Here is a 19,007-nt window from a genome sequence, read left to right on the forward strand (position 1 = left end):
TCTCAGCCCACCAGGGGGCAGGGCTGGCTGGCATGTGGTGCTGGGGGATTGAACCGCCATCCCTGTGCTTTGCTGAGCTTGTTCTAAGTAGGTGCTCCAGACCACTGAGCCATCTCACCAGTCCCCAAACTTTTCATTTTAAAAAAAAGTATATATTGTTTTTGTGTTCTTTCCAATTATATATCAGTATGTGTCTTTAATTCTTTTTGTAGTTCCTGAAGATATGATAAAGCAGGAAACTGACTCCTTAAAGGTGCCAGTCCATCCAGTACCTACTCCTGTGCTCTTCTCTGTGAAGAGAGAGTTAAGTGGCTCCAGCATCTCTGCCAGTTCTCCTGCCCGGACACGAGGCCGACCTCGAAAAACTAAGCCTGGGTCTATGCAAGCTCGGAACCTGAAGTCCTCTCTCAAGGGCGAGAATTCCGAACAATCCCAGGCCCAGCTTCAACCCAAGGCACAGCCCCATCCTCAGCATCAGGCTTCTACCCAGCCCAAGCCCCAGCTCCAGCCCCAGCCCCAGCCCCAGCCGCAACCCCAGCCCCATTATGAATTCCTGGAGCCAGAAGGCTCCCCTTTGTCTTTGGGTCAGAGCCAGCATGACCTCAGCCAGTCAGCCTTCCTGTCTTGGCTGAGCCAGACCCAGAGCCATGGCTCCTTGCTGAGTAGCTCAGTCCTCACACCTGATAGCAGCCCAGGAAAGCTAGACCCAGCCCCCGCACAGCCTATGGAGGAACCTGATAAGGCAGAGTCTGGCCCTGATCCTCTAGCATCCTGGTTTAACTTCACAGCCCAAGTGCCCTGCAATGCTGCCCCTACTCCACCCCCTGCGGTTTCTGAGGACCAACCCACTCCTTCCTCTCAGCTGCCTGCCTCTGCCAAGCTAGTAAGTTGCCAGAAAAAGTATGCTGTTGACTTCATCTTTCCACAGGCTCTGCAGCTGTGGAACTGTTAAATTGAGGAAACCTGTACATGTGAAATTATCCTCATCCTCTTAAGTCTTGTTTTATTCACAGATGAACAGACCTAGTGCTGCCAACCCCTGTTCTCCAGCACAGTTCTCTTCTACCCCCTTGACTGGCCTAACTCCTAAGAGGCGAGCATCAGATTCTGGAGAAATACCACAGAGTCCCACAGTGCTGGGACAGCCGAAACGGAGAGGGAGACCTCCCAGCAAGTTCTTCAAACAGGTGGAGCAACGATATCTAACACAGCTGACAGCCCTACCTGTTCCCCCTGGTGAGTTATCCTGGGTGGAATGGGCTCAGAGTTCATGGAAGCATGATACCCGGGTGGGCATTGTGTTTCACAGCTGCTTCCCAAGCCTTGCCCCACGGATCCCTTGTTTTCAGAGATGCGCTCAGGCTGGTGGTGGATCCAAGATCCTGAAATGCTAGATGCCATGCTCAAGGCCTTACACCCCCGAGGCATCCGGGAAAAGGCACTTCACAAACACCTTAACAAGCACAGGAACTTCTTGCTAGAAGTCTGCTCACGGCCCTCAGCTGGTAAATAGATGCCTTCACCCAGCCTGAACTAAAGAGCCAAGGGCCAATGTGAGTTGCTTTTCAGTAATAACCTCATGGGCCTCCTCTTCTGTGTGTTTACTTCTCAGATCCCATTTTTGAGCCTCATCAGCTACCTCCCTTTCAAGAAGGGATTATGAGCTGGTCACCCAAAGAGAAGACATACGAAACAGACCTAGCTGTGCTTCAGTGCGTAGAGGATCTGGAACAGCGAGTTATCCTGTCTGATCTGCAGATTCGGGTATACTGGGATTGGCACTGGGTGGGGAGTTGTTTGGAAAAGGCCTTTAATCCCTTAAACTCTGGGCATGGTGGCTTATACCTGAAATCTCAGCACTTGGGTGCAGGGCGAGGCAAGAGGATTGCCATGAGTTGAAAGCCAGTCTGAACTACTAGTGAGACTCTGTCTCAAACACAAACACACTATTTAGAAAATAGTGTTTAGAAAATAGGAATGTTTTACCTTCCATGAACTTAAAATAGGTCTTTTTTCCCCCAGCACCAGGGATCAATTCTGGACCTTGGCACTTGCCAGGCAGGCACATATGCCACTGAGCTATACCCCTAGCCCTTGAAATAGGTCTTTTTTCTTTTTTTTTTTTTCTTTTTAAGTAGGTCTTTTTCACCTTTATGATGAGTTTTATTATGCTTTCCCACCTGAAGGGTTGGATGTGTCCTAGCCCAGATTCTACTCGTGAAGACCTGGCCTACTGTGAACATCTGCCTGACTCCCAGGAGGATATCACCTGGAGAGGTCGCAGCAGAGAAGGATTGGCACCTCAGCGTAAAAGTACTAACCCTCTGGACCTGGCTGTGATGCGACTGGCTGCTTTAGAACAGAATGTGGAGCGGCGATATCTGCGGGAACCTCTCTGGCCCGCTCATGAGGTGGTGCTAGAAAAAGCCTTGCTCAGCACACCCAACGGGGCTCCTGAGGGCAACATGACAGAGATGTGAGTGGTTCCCACTCTTTCATTCTTGGTATCAGAAAGCAAGGCAAAGCGCTTCTTCACTTCACTTGGTCTGGTGCCTTATCCGCACATCACCATTTCCTCCCTACAGCTCATATGAAATCACTCCTCGTGTTCGTGTCTGGCGTCAGACTCTTGAGCGATGCCGGAGTGCAGCCCAGGTGTGCTTGTGCATGGGCCAGCTGGAGCGGTCCATCGCCTGGGAAAAGTCTGTCAACAAAGTGGTAAGAGGCAGAGAAAGCCAAGAAAGGCCAAAGAGCCAGCCTGCCAGGGTGGGTGGGGTGGCAGGTAGGCAGAGGCTTAAAGGCTCACTGTGTGTCCTCTCAACCTTGGTCCAGACCTGTCTAGTCTGCCGGAAGGGTGACAACGATGAGTTTCTTCTGCTTTGTGATGGGTGTGACCGTGGCTGCCACATTTACTGCCATCGGCCCAAGATGGAAGCTGTCCCAGAAGGGGACTGGTTCTGTGCTGTCTGTTTGGCCCAGGTGAGATCTCTCTCTTTCCATCCCATGTACCACCAGTCCTACAAATGTCACTCAGTCCCCAACCTCAGCTTAGAATGAATTCAGGGTGTTAGGAGACCTAGATTGTAGTCCTCCTTTGGAAAAACCACTTAAATTTTATAGCCTCAGTTGCTTCTCCATAAATTGAGTAATTATGCCTTTCCATTTACCCCTATGTATTGGATTATCTGAATAAATTCATATGCTGGCTTATATAGGAAGGTATTTTGAAGCCTCAGTTACACCTAGGGATTCTAACAAGCTAGAAGGTAGGCAGAGTGAATCTTCACTGTTGCTGACCTCTACCTTTTCCATTCTCAGCAGGTAGAGGAAGAGTTCACTCAGAAGCCTGGTTTCCCAAAGCGAGGGCAGAAGCGGAGAAGTGGCTGCTCACTAAACTTCCCAGAGGCTGAGGGGCGGCGGCGGCGGGTACTGTCAAGGGGCCGAGAGAGCCCAGCCTCAGTGCCCCGGTGCTCAGAAGATGGGCTGTCACCCTCCAAGCGACGGCGACTCTCCATGCGGAGCCACCACAGTGACCTCACGTTCTGCGAGTGAGTGGATTCATCCAACCCATCCTCCAGAAGAGGACTGGGAGGGTTCAGTGTGCGTGTTCATGCTTCTGAAATGGAGCCATTGCTGTCCCTGTACTGGTAGGATTATCCTGATGGAGATGGAGTCCCATGACGCAGCCTGGCCTTTCCTGGAGCCTGTTAATCCACGGCTGGTGAGTGGCTACCGGCGCATCATCAAGAACCCGATGGATTTTTCCACCATGCGGGAGCGGCTGCTCCGGGGAGGGTAAGTGGATGTTGATGACTCCCTGGATCCTTTGTGTTACTCTGCAACTCCCTGGGCCTACAGCTCCCCTCTGCTCCTCTCAGGTATACCAGCTCAGAGGAGTTTGCAGCTGATGCCCTCTTGGTTTTTGACAACTGCCAGACCTTCAACGAGGATGACTCTGAAGTGGGCAAGGCGGGGCACATTATGCGCCAGTTCTTCGAGAGCCGCTGGGAAGAGTTTTATCAGGGAAAACAGGCCAATCTCTGAGGCAGAAGAGGTGTGGAGTCACCTCGTGACCTCGTGACCTCCTCCGCACCTTCCAAACAAAACCTGCCATTCACACCTGCTGATGCTGCCCTGGGCCAGACTAAAGTCAGATAGAGCTGATTTTTGACCTGCCCTTGGCAGTACCCACATCCTGTTACCCTTAGTCCCCTTTCAACCTTCCTCCTCCTGCTCCTCAAATAAGAGGTGTGGAGATGAGGTCCTTCTGGACTGAAAAGCCAAAAAGAAAGAAAAATAATTTTTCCTTTCTGTTTTATTTCCTAATTAAAAATGGAGAGGGGGAAAGAATTCCCTACTTCCTCCTCCTTACTTCCTCTCCCTCCCTGTCCACACCCCAGTGTATTGGGGTGATTTAACAATAGCAATAGTTCTTAGTGAATGTGTGAAACCGAGAAACACTCTGTACTGTGTGCGGACCCGCAGTGACGGCCAGTAAAGTGGACTTAACCCCAGGCGTGTCGCCGACACAGGCCCTGGACATGCTGCTTCCACGTGCAGACCCTCCCCGTCTTTCTTCCTCTTGGCTTCCCTTCCTTTTCATCTTTTTTTTTTTTTTTTTTTCAGGTTTTCTTATCTAATAATGTAAAATTCTTATGTACGGGTTCCTCCCTCATTTTCCCCCAAAGGAAAAAAATTTAGAAATCCCCTATTTTTTTCTTTGTTCTTATCATCCTGCTGATAGCTGTCCCATCTAAAATGGTGGATGCTCCTCACATGCTGAGTTTCAAGCCTTTTCTGAAACTCTGGCTGGGGAGAAGGTGGCCAGCACCCTGGGCCTTCAGTCTCCTTCCCCACCTGCTTCCCAAACTTCCCTCTTGGGAACTCCTCAGGGACAACTACTGCTGAGTTTGGGTGCACCTCTGAGATGCAGGCCAGCTAGCACTTGACTGGCCTCAGAGTGGAAGAGAGGGTGCGGTACATGCATGCGTGCAGTGCGTGCGTGCTTGCGTGCGTGCGCCGGCCTTGTTATGATGGGAGCCATTTGTTTTCCCCAAGTGTCTGTCTTTATTCCTACTGTTTCCCTTGTTTCATACCATCACTTCTATGTCTTTGGGAAACCACAGGAACGATTTCTCTGGGTCATTTCTGTTCCAGCCTCTTCGAACTGTGCAATCTTTCAGCAGGCGCACCCTTCCCCCTCAGGAGCTTTTAGTCTCACATTTTTGCAGGGAGAGGGGTAGAACTGGATCTTTCCTAATCCCATGAGCATCTGTGTTTAGTTGTATGCTTCTTCCTTTTATCTGCTCGTACCCTGGGACCCCTTCCCCAGCAGCAGAGATTCCTGAGCACAGGACGGGGAAGTAGATGGGTTCTAGGTCCACTGCTCTCCCCAAGACTGTGCCCAGGTGAAGCCTCCAGTCTGAGCGGAAAACTCACTCCGACCATAGCCATGGCCCCGGCCTGCTCCTGCCCTGCGAAGCCCCTCCCACCAGAGATTACGGGTACTTGCACTGGGGAGGTGGCTGCTGGCTGCTGGAGCAGAGCTGAGGCATCAGAAATGTCCACGGGTGCAGCGGCACACAGGGTGCCTGGCGGCGGAGCGACCATTCCAGTACTTCTGGCAGCACTGAAGAGCCACCGGGGGCAGGGGCAGTGTAGGTCCTGGGCACCTCCTTAGTCCTGTACGTCCTCCCCCAGAGCCTATTTCTAAAGTCGCCTTTTCTGTCAGATAAACCTCAACTTTTAATTTTATTTGAGATTTTTTTTTTTTTTTTGCTTTTAAATAAGAGGTGGATTGAAGAATATTTGAATTGACTTTATATTATGCATAAATATTTATATTTTATCTAAATAACTGCGCTGTAACAAACTTTGTGTTAGACATTTGGAACTGTTCTAGTTGGGCGCTCATCTTTCTCCCCATGGCAGTTTTCTCCTGGCGTAAAAGGTAGATTAATTTTCGTCGTTGGAGGTGGGGTGGGTGGGGTGAGGTCTCACTTGTCTGCTGTGGGTTCCTCTCCCAGCTCCCTCTCTAGGGACCAGGCATTCTGCAGGGGATTGGGAACTGGAGGGGTGGGGACAGCAGGGGCAGAGGGGCCATATCTCACTCTACTTTCCCCATCTTCACTGCCCCTTGAGTTAGGTGGATTTCTCTGCTGACATGAGTATTTGTAGGGAAGGCAATGAAAAGACGGCCCCCACTCCCTTCTTTGTTCCCCTTCCCCTACCAGTCTGGTGACAGCAAGAAAACCACACCATCGGCACCGTTTCCACGTTCCTTTTACAGCAAAAGGGACTGACTTTTTATATAACCAAATGTGGTGTTTTAGTGACTTTTTGATAATGTACAGTTTTTTGTGAATTTAAATTTATTTCTTTCTATATTTTTAGGACCAATCTCATTTTTAATAAGGTTAAAAAAAGTCTAGAGAAAAAAGCCTCCTGTTTTTGCCATGTGATGTTCCACAAGTGCAGCTGTAGAAAAGTGCTTGTCAGTTGAATAAAAACCACATTTGATAGAGATTCAAAAAGATTCTGTGTATTTCTCTTCCCTTTTGCACTGTTCTCACACACACCTACTAAGGGGGAGCCTGGCTGTTGGGTGTAGCACAAGAAACCGGTTTATCCCTGGTGCACACGTGAGCCCAGCACTGGGAGGCTGAGGGAGGAGGCGCTCCATACCCGAGACCAGACTGAACTCCCGCTTTGGCCTCAGCTAAGCACAAAGCATCTAGGAGCAGGCTCCTGTGTCACACCGTGTGTGGATGGAACACGTACACTTCTTCCTTGGAACAGGTGCTGGGGGGAGCGAAGCTGGCTCCAGCCCTGTGCCCTGAGCCCTGAGCCTTAGCTTCCTGAGCTGCCTGCCACCTGTGCTCCTGTAGTGGCAAAAAGGACCCAGCCCCAGCGTCTCCCTCCCACCTGTGGAAAGACACCAAAACACACAGCCTTTTGTGTTTTATTTTTTTTTTTTAAGAAAAAAAAAAAAAACCTACCAAATTACAGGGGAAAATATAGGGAGACCAGGGGTCAGAAAAGGAATATACTAGAAGGGTAGCATCGGTATAAGCACAGAAGAGTATAAAATTAGACATCTCTGGGTAAGGAGAAAAATGTACAAAATGTCTTAAGTATAAATTAAACTTCCTTCCTCTCCGAGGTGATAAGTGCATGCAGCAGAGCCCCCACCTGGCTCCGGACAGCAGGGATGGGTGTGAACTTCAAGGTACTCAGGCTGGGAAAGTTCCTGCCCTCCAGCCTGGGGTTTTGCTCTCCTGAAGGAGACCTCTGAAAACCACCTGGACATTAAGGTGAAGAAGGAACTTCTGCTTCCAGCCCTGTAAGTCACAAACTCCCTCTTTGGTACTTAGTTACCATGGCAGCCACTGACCAGTGCCCTTGTGGCAGGATGACCTGCCGTGGCCTGCCCTTCTGTGGCCTCTCAGCAACACCCATGCTGTTCTAGTGAGCCAAACTCTAAGAAAGACATTTCAGAAATGAAAGTATCCAAAGAGTTTGCATTTGTTCATGAGCACTTTCTAGTCCCCAGCTTAACTCTCATGAAGAGAAAGCCAATAAAGCCAGGCACTTGTGCCCTTGTTGCGTTGTGAGACTGAGGTAGATAAAGTAACAAGGACAAAGGAGCTCGGGGTTCTGCTTGGGCAGCCAGGTGGACAGGCCAGGGAAAAGCAGTGGGAGCGGAGGTGAGCTGGTCACCCTGAGGGCGCATGAGCGCCCCCTTCAGGAGATGTGGCAAAGACAGCTGCCCTTAGCTGCTAGGGGAAGGCTAGGAAAGGCAGCAGAGGGCCGCGGTTGTGGCTCAGTGGTAAAGCATGTGTCTAGCATGCCAAGGACCCTAGATTTTTAGCCCCAGCACCATGAAAATAAAGACTAAAGTCTATTTCTTAAAAATAGGGGGAAGCAGCAGAAAAGCCCACTGAATTTCAGGAGTCTGCTAATGCTTGAAGAACCTAAAGGGTGGATTGCACAGAAGTGGAGTAGTAGGTTTAAAAGGGCATTGGGGGAAGATCCACATAACAAGGCACAAGATTTAAGATCCACCTCTGCAGATGGGCTTGTATCTGCTGCCCTCTGAGAAGCCCACTGACTCGGGTCTGGCAGAGGCCTGGCCGTGCACCCAAGTGGGTTGCTCCTGGCTCAAGCCAAAGAGGCTTCGGGGAATGCAGTGCTGCCACTTTCCCAGAAGGTGGGGCACCTGCGGAAGGGCAGCAATGGTTTCTTTCCTAAGATTCCTGTCGCAGCACAGAAGGCTGAGGGCTGAGGGCTCGAGAGGGGGTGGGTGTGAAAGGAGTTCCTGCACAACAACACCATGGAGCCAGAAGACCCAGGCACGGGCTGAGTGACTCCCTGATAAACATGTAGGGGAAGGGAGCCTGCGTGCTGACAGGAGCCTGTGGAGCAGCACATACTGTCCTCTGCCACCTGGCCACGACAAAGGTGTTAGTTTTCCAGAGCCGCCAGACCACCAGTAGGGCAGCTCTTCAAAAACTGTCCCTTCCCATCTCTGTTCCCAAATCTTCTCAACCTGTACCTGCACCTCAAGCCAGCATAGTCAATCAAGTCTGACAGCAAGCCAGCCTGTGTGGTGCCACCAGATGGGGCCAGCAGGCTCAGAGCCCAGAAGAGGCTCAGCAGCCAACGAAGCCACTCTGCTGTGTTCTATGTTTGCCTGGAAAGCAAATAGTTCAAGGATGTTGTCACCTGCTACCAGGATCAACGGCACCCACTTGCAATACCAGCACTTGAGAAACAGGGCCCGAAGGATCCCAAGTTAGAGCCACAGCTGGGCAATACAGTGACTTAGCAAGAGCCTGCAAAAAGGGGTTAGGGATGTAGCAAAGGCCTGGGTTCAAGCTCCAGGACCTCCCCCAGATGACAGCACATGCTTATGGTTGAGTTGAGCAGTAAGGCAGGGCAGCAGCAGGATTCAGCAGGTGCTGACCCCTCACTCTGTCCCCACCAGCTCACAGGAGGTGCAGTACGCATCACTTCTCCCCCACACACACACACTTCCATGAGAAACAGACAAGTGGAGGGGAAAACAGGATTGTTTTGCACCAAAAAGCACCTAAAAGAAACACCTCTGTGCCATTACCATGGTTCATGGTCACTTTCCATGTCCCAACCTGCCCAAGCCAGAACACTTATTAATAGAATCTAACAAGTAGAGTCACATAAGACCCTCAGAAAGTAATTTCAAAATTTAAAACAAAACAAAAAAACCAGAGTCATTTAAACTCTTTCTTAGGTATAAAAAGACAGAAGCAAGAGTCCTGGGAGACAGAGGAGAACAGGAGCAACATCAACGACTTCCATCAGGAAAGGTGTCCAATGAGACGTGTCAGCACCCCCCCAGCGAAGTTCTGGGTTTGTCTGCTCTCTTTAAGGCCACTGACAGGCGAGAATGGTGGCACACATGTGCTGCCCCGGCATTCAGAGACTGAGGCAGGAGGGTTAGAATTTGAAGCCAACCTGGGCTACACAGAACAAACCCTGTTATAAAGGTCACTGATAAGAAAGTAGCGAGGGAGGCGGCGACCTGGTGCGGCGGTCTAGGCGCTGGGCTGTGGAGTGCGAGGTCGCCGGTTCACGCCCCTGTCCCGACTCTTTCTCTTTCAATAAAACTTTGAAGAAAAAAAAAGAAAGTAGCGAGGGTATACTTCCCGTGACTGATGGTAAGAAACTCAAAAACAGGCACTGTTGGTTCATCCAAACCCTAGCTGGGTACTGAACGTGGGGCTCTTCTACTGGATAAGCTTTTCCTGAAGTTGGAAGCACCAGTGGGAAAATGGGTGATTTTGTTCCTTAGTTTCTGAGTCCTTTTCACTGTCCCAGCCCCACTCCCTTCCCCAAGGATACATTAAGGACAAACAGGAAGAAGATGGAGACTCAGTTCTGGGGAGGGAGGAAAATCTGGGCAAAGCCTTGTGTGCCAGGCTGAGCCGAAGCCACCCTCCAGCGGCAGTGCCCGTGGGCCGGAGCCTGGCCAGGGCAGCGGATTCTCTGCGGGGAGGAGCCAGGAGCCGGGTCATCTTGTCTCTAGTGCTGTCCAGCCTCGTGACAAGGACAGCTACGGAGTGGGGCAGAGGTGTCTAAAAGTCTCCAGCCTCGCACACCGTGAGATGGGCTGTACTGTGCTTTTCTGTCCTAGCTCCCTGTTGTCTTCACAGGAAGGAAAATTTTCTCTTTGGTTTTCCTCAGGACAGGGTAATCTCACGCCGTAGCGCAGGCTGGCCTTGCATTTGTAATTCTCTAGCCTCAGCCTCCCAAATGCTGGGATTATAGGTGTGCACCAACACAGCCAGCTCAAGAAAATGATTTCTGAAGTCCTGGTTCTCCAGGGAAGGGGTCCAGACATGCAAGGCAGGACGGTTGCTCTGTAGCCTGAGACAGCTCTGTCCTTTCCCGCCCTGCATAGTGCACACAGCAGGCCTCGCCCCATCTCAACCAGGACCCAGGATGGTTCTCCCGCCCTACAAAAGGGCAGTAAAAGGCAAAGCCTGGGAAAACTGGATCCCAGTGTCCCCACCCACCCAGCCAGCAGCACTGTGTCAGAAGGCCCTGGGATGGCAACACAGCCTCCCGCCCCCCAAGCAGGAAAGCGCCGTCCACACTAAAGCTTCTCCGTGGCACTACTGACATTTCAGGCCAGAATTGTTCACTGGGGGCGCCAGTGTCTTGTGCACTGCAGGGTGCTCAGCGATGTCCTGGGGCTAGTGAGTAGATGCTGTTGCTGGTAGCACACACCCTTTACCCAGGCATGGCTGGCAAAAATGTCACACATTTAGTGTGACCACAGACCCTGGGAAACAAACCACCTGTGGTCAAGAGCCACAGGTGATGCTGCTGGTCTTCCTGCCCAAAGGGCCAAGTAGACTCCATGGGGCACACACAGGGGAGAAGCGACCTGCAGGCCAGGGGGAGGGGAGGCTGCAGAACAGGGATTCAGCTTCCACAAGGAAAGGAGCAGGAAGTCAGTAAATCCATGTGGAACTTGTGGGAAGGATCAAGTCTTCAACCACATTTGGCTTGAAGGTGGCTTCCGAAGGCTGTGGGGCAGGCTCTGCTTCCTGCAGCTGTCCTCAGGGCAGAGGAAAAGCCACTTTGCCTGCTGCTTAGTGTTCTAGCTTGCTCCTTGCCCAGCACCACCCCCAAATTCCATATGAAATTTCATTCCAAAAAATTCACAAAATTAAAAACTGTGAAAAGGGTAAGCAGGCAAGTTCAGCTGTATGGAAAAGAGAAAAAGAACGATCTTCAGAGAAAAAAAGACAAGAAATGTGTGAAGAGATGGGTTGTGTGAACTGAGAACTTTACAAAGAAAATTTTAGCCAGGTGCGGTAGCCTATAATCCCAGCACCTGGGAGGCTGAGGCAGGAGGATCTCTGTGAGTTCAAGGTCAGCCTGAACTGCATAGTGAAAGCCTGTCTCAAAAACTAAACAAGGAGGGTCAGGGAGATGGCTCAGCAGAATAAGTGCTGAGTTCAATTCCCTGTTTAAAAAAAAAAAAAAAAAAAAAAAAAAAAAAAAAAAAAAAAAAAAAAAAAAAAAAAATTCTTATTTTTTGAAACATACATGTTTTTGAACTCCACAACTAAATTCAACAAGATGGAGTCCCTCCTTCACCAATGGTCTAGCACCACATCTTTCTCTAAGAAACAGTAACGAAGTGGATGAAGGTCTTCCCAATAACCAGACTGTCTCAGAGCAGCTGACTGGGACGCGGCCAGCACAGGGCATGGGGCTGGCGGGGAGCGGAGGGGAGCGCCCAGCTACCGCACCTGAGGTGGGAGGAGAGGATATTGTTCTGTGTTTTGGGGGTTTTTTGGCTCTGGGAATTGAACTCAGGACCTTGTGCTTGCTAGGCAGGTGCTTGTGCTGCTGAGCTATCTTCCCGGTGGATATTCCAATTTCAATAAAGCAAAAATTTTCTTTGCCAGAGGGAAAAAAATTCACTCCTCGAACGCAGCGCATACAAAAGGGGCCGTCGGGGCTGCGCCAGCGCTGGGCGCCTCGCCGCCGGGGTTAGCACTCTCAGACTCCAGGCTAGTGGCCTGCGAGGTCTGGGCATCTCCAGGACTTCTTGTCTACCCGACAAGGGCAGGGAGGACCTAGGGCGGCTCCACGCCCAGCTGGAGAGATGGAAGGTGGGGGACGCGAGAGCCCCTGAGCTGCGGCGCCGAGCACCCCCTTACCGCCATTACTTGCTGAACTGGAAGGAGTAGACCCCGGGCTCCGAGGGCGTCTCCACCGGCACTTGGCTCTGCTGCCCGCCGTTCTCCTGCGCCACAGCCAAGAAAGAGAGTCACTGTGCTTCCCCTCCTGCCTCCCGCTGAAGCGGAGGCCTCCCTGGGCCCCACGCCCCGCACACGCGAGGGCGCGCACCCCGCACCGCACCACCGGAAGGACAGGAAGGCGTGTGGCCACCCTGGAAAACACTTGAGCAGGTTTTTTGTTGTTTGTTTTCGGGTACCAGGGATGGAATTCCGGACCGTGCACTTGCCAGGCAGGGGCTTAATGCCGCTGAGCTATCTCCCCAGACCCTTAGTCTTGTGGTCTTGGTTTTTCCCCTTCCTTTATTTATTTTAAACGTATTTTGTACAGTCTCACTACACAGCTCAGACTCTTAGTGACCCTGCTGCTTTCCGCTTCCCCAGCCCTGGGATTACAGGCCAGCGCCAGCACACCTGGACTCAGTCACCGGCTCAGTGGGGGGGTGGGGGGATTAAGTCTTTCCTTCCTGCACTCCTCACATACCTACAGCTATTAGTGAACACAGAACCAGTGTCACTGTGAGCGGAAGATCGTGAACAGGGGAAGCTCTGCCTCGCCACTGTCCCATCCTTACTCCAAAGAAACCACGCTCCTACCTCCACAGAAACGCTGGAAGAAGGCACAGGTGCGTACTGGGAGACGTAAGCTCCGGGCATAGCTGCAGCTGTCGGCACGTACTAGGACGGAAGCATCGGCAGGCTTTTAGTTATGATTCTCGGTACCGGTTAGACAACTGGGCAGCTTTTACGTATCCCCGTGCTGTGCTCCGCCTCCGGAGGGTCTACTTTAATTGACCTGGGCAGAAGGATCTTAAAAGCATTGTGAGAACTTACAGTGCCGTGCATGTCTGGAGCCCCAGGACTCAGGAGGTTGAAGCAGGAGGATGGGCTAGAGTTCAAGGGTAGCCTAAGTACACAGTGAGACTGTCTCAAGGGAAATAAAAGCATTCTAAAGTATACTGCCTTAGAAATGCTTCTCCCTGGGGCCGGGGAGATGGCTCAGTGCAATAAGCGCTTCCCTGGAAAGTGCAAGGGCCTGAGTTCATTCCCTGGTTCTGCAAAAAAAAAAAAAAAAAAAAAAGCTTCCCCCTAAGCTCCCTGGGGGGCCCCCTTTCCTTTTTTTTTTTTTTTTTTTTTTTTCTTTCCTTTTTTCAAGCCAGGGTCTTGTTATGAGGTTCAGGTTGGCCTTGAACTGACTATGTAATCCAGGATGGCCTTAAATTCCCGTCGATCTTCCTGCCTCAGCCTCCTGGGTGCAGGGCTCACAAGTGTGCGCCACCACACCTGGCCTTTTCCGCTCTCTTTCTGCTGGCTTCTGCTTTTCCTCAACGCCCTGTCTTCCCTGCCCTTGAGCATTTCTGCAAAGCCATACTGGGTAGGCCTGAAAGACACTTAACGTTTTCTTCCTATTATTATTTTGATAAAGGAATGAGTATTGTTAAATTAATACACAAACAGGTATGAATACAAATTTCATAATAGTTTAAAAAATTCACACACAGAACCACTGTTCACTTAGTGCTAGAGCAGGAAGCAGCTCAGGGCTGGTGGGGGCGGTGGAGTGGGCAGAAGGGCTGCCTCTGGCTCATAGGCCATCTCCGCAGTGTCTCTAACTCTGACACCATGTGGTCGCCTGGCGACCACAGCAGCTCTGCTGCAGAGTCCTGTGCACTCAGGGTTCCCTGCTCTGTGCACCTCCACAGTCAGAAATGCGCTGCTTTACCGTGCCCGTGCTGCTGAGTGAGAGGTGGCCCAGTTGCTGGGTCAGGGGTCCCATCATGGAGGCTGGCTGAAGAGAAATGGGGTGATCCATCCCTGGCGTCAGAACGGAACCCTTGAGGGAACAACAAGGGGCAGTGTCACGGGCAGCATCCTAAAGTGGTGACCGGTGGCTACTAGGAACCCAGAGGACAGACACTCCCAAGCCCTTGTGAGCAGCGGCCTGGCTTGCTGCAAGAACAGGCTCGCTGCCCTTCAGTCTGGAAGGACCCAGTCAAAGCCAAACATGAAGGCTCAGAGTTGGGCTGCACAGGGCCAGGGCCTAGCGCACACCAGGGCCTCCCGTCCTCCACGCCCAATGCTCTTTCCCTCCAGCCTCTCCTTCCGGCCAGCTGCCTCTCACTCTGCCCCGGTCTGATCACTCACGGATGGCGGCATGAGGTACGACTGGTGGTGCAGCCAGGATGGGTTAGGGACTTGCAGAGGAGACGCCTGGGCCACTCTCTGACATGAGCAACAAACAAACAGAAGTGTTAGCACCCAGAAGCTACTGTTCAGCCCAGTGATCTGATCACATTAGACTTCCCCCTCAGAATACAAAAACATAAAGAGTAAATTTTTGCCAGGCATGGTGGTGCACACCTGTAACTCAAGCACGGGGGTGGCTGAGGCAGGAGGATTTTTGTGAGTTCAAGGTCAGCCTGAACTACATACTGAGACCCTGTCTCAAAAAATCCAAACAAAACAAAAGAATAAATTGGGTTTTTTGTTGTTGCTGCTATTTTTTATGTATTTAGTACATGGGTTTACAAGGTCACTATGTAGATTAGACTCCTAGTGATTCTCCTAGTGACTTTCAGCCTCCCAACTGCTGGGATTATAGGTGTGCGCCACCATGCGCAGTCTTAAGCGCGGGCTCAGTGAGCCTCAGGAGCAGGGCCAGCATAGCACGCCAGGGATCACACCCCAACCGCTGTGCTCGGCCTAAGCAATCTGGCTGGCCCTAAATTATTTAAAATATATTACTCATGGGCTGGTGAGATGGCTCAGTGGTCTAAAGCACCTACTTAAAACAAGCTTAGCAAGCACTGGGACCGCGGTTCAATCCCCAGCACCACATGCCAGCCAGCCCCGCCCCCTGGTGGGCTGAGCTGGCCACACACACACACACAAATAAATAAATAAATAAAATATAAAATATATTACTCATATAACTCAATAATTTACCCAGTATTTAAAATGGGTACACGGGCCAGCCAAATAGCTCAGCAGATTAAAGTGCCTGCAAGCAGGCGCAGGGGCCGGGGGTTCAATTCTTAGGCCTGCCATGCCGGCTCCGCCCCCCCACTAGGGCTTGCTGAGACAGCAATTGAGACTGGGTGTGGAGGTGCATGCTTGTAATCCCAGCTCTTGGGAGACTGTAAACAGGCAGATCACTACGAGTCCAATCTAGTAGTGAGACCCTGAACACCCTGTAGACCCCTCCCTAAAATATAAAAATTAAAAAAAAATGGGCACAGGCCTTAGATAGGCATTTATATCAGAAGATATACAAATGGCCAAATGCATACAAAAGAGGTTCCAATGCAGATCAGAGCCACAGTAGGGCACAACACACACCCAGGATGATTGCCATTAAAGAGCCAGAACACTTAGGAGGCTGAGGCAGGAGGACTGTCACAAGTTCAGCCAGCCTGCACTAGATAGTGCATTCAAGGCCAGCCAGAACTACATGGTAAGACCCTGTCTCAAAAAAAAAAAAAAAAAGAGCCAGAACAGCACAGGTCCCCAGACTGGTGGAAATGTCAAACAGTGCAGTCATTTTGGAAACACTTCACCAGTTCCTCAAGAAGTGAAGCATCAGATTTCAGTACCTCTAGCTGTGCACGTGGGGAGATGAACACACACACACTCTCTCTCTCTCTTAAAAACTCATATGGAAACGTTCCAAGAAGTATTATTTATGATAGGTTAAAAGGGAGAAACAGCCATAGAAGAGAACGAAGTACGAATGTACACTAAAATGTGAATGTACTGGAAACATGCTCAGTAAATAAGCCAGACACGAAAGATCACATACATTATGTGTTCAAACTATCAAACAGGCAAATCTAGAGACACAGAAGCTGCTTAGATTAAAAAAAAAAAAAAAAAGCCAGACCCTAGAGACAGTAGAATAAAAGATGCAGAAAGTCCAAGCACACTCGGGCCCCTGATCTTTGACAAAGGAGCCAAACATCTTCACTGGAAGAAAGCTAGCCTAAGGAATAAATGGTGTGGGGGCCAGGTGTGGTGCTGCACACCTATAATCCCAGTATGCTAAAGGTGGAGGCAGGAGGATCATTGCAATACAAGACCAGCCTGGGCTACAAAGTGAGCTCAAGGCCAGCCTGAACTACAGAGCAAGACCCTGTCTCAAAAAAAGAAAAAAAGGAAGAAAAGAAAAAGAAGCTGCCAGGGCCTCTCAACTCCACAGGGAAAGAATGTATTATTTAGTAATTTGATGCTAGACTAGCTGACTGCCATTCTGGAAGAAAACATAACAGGACCCTTATCTCTTTTTTTGTGGCCAGCTCAGCCCACCCTGAGGGTGGAGCTGGTAGGGCAGGTGGTGCCGGGGATCGAACCGCAGTTCTTGCGCAGTTCTTGCGCTTGCCTAAGCTTGCCTAAGCAGGCGCTTTAGACCACTGAGTTGTCTCGCTGGCCCAAGGACCCTTATCTTATGCTATCCATAAAAACAGATTCCTGATGATCCCACACTTCAGTGTAAAACAATAAGACCTTGGAGAGCTTATATACAGCCTAGGAGACCAAAAGCTGCACTACTGGAGCCCCTTTAATGAGGAGGGCAATTCAAAGGCTGCAAAAGAAAAAGACTCATTTAATTATATATGAGGAGAAGGGAAAAAAATTAAAAGAGAAAAGAAGGAAAACATGGAAGCAAAGCTTTGTAAATGGGGAGGGGAGGAGGGCTGGGGAGGGAAATGAGAAAAACGAGTTGTATCATGTACAGGTGAAATTCTCTATGATGAATGTGACTATTATGTATGTCTAAAATACACCAATAAAATCTGATTAAATTTGATTCCCAGAGCCTTTTTACCAAGATGGTGCCGAAGGTGAAGAAGGAAGCCCCTGCCCCTTCCAAAGCTGAAGCCAAAGCAAAAGCTTTGAAGGCCAAGAAGGCCGTGCTGAGAGGCATCCACAGCCACAAAAAGAAGATAGATGGGCCGGGGAGATGGCTCAGTGGAATAAGCGCTTCCCTAGCAAGCACAAGGGCCTGAGTTCAATCCCCAGTTCTGCCAAAAAAAAAAAAAAAAAGAAGAAGAAAAAGAAACGAACATCACCCACCTTCCGCCATCCCATGACACTGCGGCTCCAGAGGCAGCCCAAATACCCTCTGAAGAGCACCCCCAGGAGAAACAAGCTTGACCACTACGCCATCATCAAGTTCCCTAACCACAGAGTCAGCCATGAAAAAGATCGAGGATAACAACACACTCGTATTCATTGCGGATGTCAAAGCCAATAAGCACCAAACAAGCTGTGAAGAAGCTTTATGACACTGATCTTGCCAAGGTCAGAACCCTAATCAGGCCTGATGGAGAGAAGAATATATTCGACTGGCTCTTGATTATGAATTAGATGTTGCCAACAAAATTAGGCTCATCTACACTGAGTCCAGCTGGCTATAATTCTAAATACACTTTTCCCATTAAAAAAACAAAAAAATTGAGAGGGACGGAAACCATGGCTGTGCTGGTCGCTGTTTGCCATGGTCTAGGGAGGAAGACATTGACACATGGGATAACGGCTGCTGGCTGCCTCCCAGGTCCTGAAACTCGTGTAGCCCTGCGGAGAAGAGGTTGTTTACAGTATAAACAGGTAACCAGCAAAGGAAACCTGCATGTTGCAATGAAAAATCCTTATAAGGAACCTCTTAAGAAGTATATCTTACAAGAATCTGATCTAGCCGGGGAGATGGCTCAGTGGATAAGTGCTTCCCTGGCAAGCACAAGGGCCTCAGTTCAATCCCTGGTTCTACAAAAAAAAAAAAAAAAAGTACATCTTAGGGTCAGCTAAATAGCTCAGCGGATTAAAGTACCTGCAAGCAGGTGCAGGGGCCGGGGGTTTGATCCCCAGGCCTGCTGTGCTGTCCCTGTCTCAGTGCACCCTGGGGCAACTGAGACTGGACGTGGTGACATGAGCCTGTAATCCCACCTCTTGGGAGGCTGTAAACAGGAGAATCACTACAAATCCAATCTAGTAGTGAGACCCTGAACACCCTGTAGACCCTTCCCTACAAAACAAAACAAAACAAAACAAAAAAGAAGCAAAGGCTGGAGGGAAAGGGTACTCACATCCTGCTGGTGGAGATATAAAGGGACACAGCTTTTGTGTGTGTGTGTGTGTACCAGGAATTGAACTCACAACCTCGCACTTGCAAGGCAGGCACTGTGCCACTGAGCTATATTCCTGGCCAGAACACAGCTTTTATGGAAAGCAATCTGGCAGTATCTGCAAACCCCAACATCCATACACTATCCAATCCAGCAAACTCACTCCCAGATATGAAAACACTCCCATCTGTAGCAGCAAAACAGAAATCTACATGAAGAGCCTTCACTGGGATACAGCTAAAGAACTCTGGCATGGAATATGATGCAACCATTAAAACCAGTATTAGAGTAAAGGATCTTAACACTAGCTGGGGGCAGAATCATTTGGAGGCCCTCATCCTCAGAGCTGCTAATTCAGCAGAGCTACAGAGGAGTCAAAAAAAATTATGCTCAGCCAGGTGTGGTGATGCACACTTGCAGTTACAGACTCAGGAGGCTGACACGGGAAGATCGCTGCCCATGTGAAGCTGCCCTGGGCTATGAAGTGAGAGCCTGTCTCAAAAAAAAAAAAAAAAAAATTGTGTTATAAAGGTAATGCCCCTATCAACTGGGGCAGGGACCACACTTTGTTTTTTTTTAGGGACCACACTTT

The 19,007-nt window shown here is 50.1% G+C and overlaps 2 protein-coding genes across 5 annotated transcripts in view; one reads left to right on the forward strand and one right to left on the reverse strand.

Moving 5' to 3' along the window:
* Baz2a (bromodomain adjacent to zinc finger domain 2A) overlaps positions 1-6,523 on the forward strand; it is a 42,619-nt gene extending 36,096 nt beyond the window's left edge. For 3 of the 4 annotated variants that reach the window (XM_023707354.1, XM_023707355.1, XM_004647056.2), the window contains 10 exons: positions 213-883; positions 1,014-1,236; positions 1,350-1,505; positions 1,613-1,764; positions 2,187-2,476; positions 2,586-2,718; positions 2,833-2,979; positions 3,319-3,548; positions 3,652-3,795; positions 3,879-6,523. In XM_023707354.1, coding sequence (XP_023563122.1) covers positions 213-883; positions 1,014-1,236; positions 1,350-1,505; positions 1,613-1,764; positions 2,187-2,476; positions 2,586-2,718; positions 2,833-2,979; positions 3,319-3,548; positions 3,652-3,795; positions 3,879-4,044 — 2,312 coding nt within the window. In that variant the 3' untranslated portion in view covers positions 4,045-6,523. The remainder of the gene's footprint in view (positions 1-212; positions 884-1,013; positions 1,237-1,349; positions 1,506-1,612; positions 1,765-2,186; positions 2,477-2,585; positions 2,719-2,832; positions 2,980-3,318; positions 3,549-3,651; positions 3,796-3,878) is intronic. The other variant, XM_023707353.1, reaches the window with a different exon arrangement.
* A 3,145-nt stretch (positions 6,524-9,668) lies between these two features.
* Positions 9,669-19,007, reverse strand: part of Rbms2 (RNA binding motif single stranded interacting protein 2) — a 53,197-nt gene continuing 43,858 nt past the window's right edge. Inside the window, exons 9-14 of the mRNA XM_023707366.1 lie at positions 17,367-17,385; positions 14,442-14,582; positions 14,020-14,130; positions 12,894-12,974; positions 12,219-12,304; positions 9,669-11,251 (exon numbers count right to left, since the gene is read on the reverse strand). Coding sequence (XP_023563134.1) covers positions 12,224-12,304; positions 12,894-12,974; positions 14,020-14,130; positions 14,442-14,582; positions 17,367-17,385 — 433 coding nt within the window. The 3' untranslated portion in view covers positions 9,669-11,251; positions 12,219-12,223. The remainder of the gene's footprint in view (positions 11,252-12,218; positions 12,305-12,893; positions 12,975-14,019; positions 14,131-14,441; positions 14,583-17,366; positions 17,386-19,007) is intronic.

The sequence above is a fragment of the Octodon degus genome, unplaced genomic scaffold (genome assembly GCF_000260255.1).
Source record: "Octodon degus isolate 3935 unplaced genomic scaffold, OctDeg1.0 scaffold00287, whole genome shotgun sequence".
NCBI lineage: Eukaryota > Metazoa > Chordata > Mammalia > Rodentia > Octodontidae > Octodon > Octodon degus.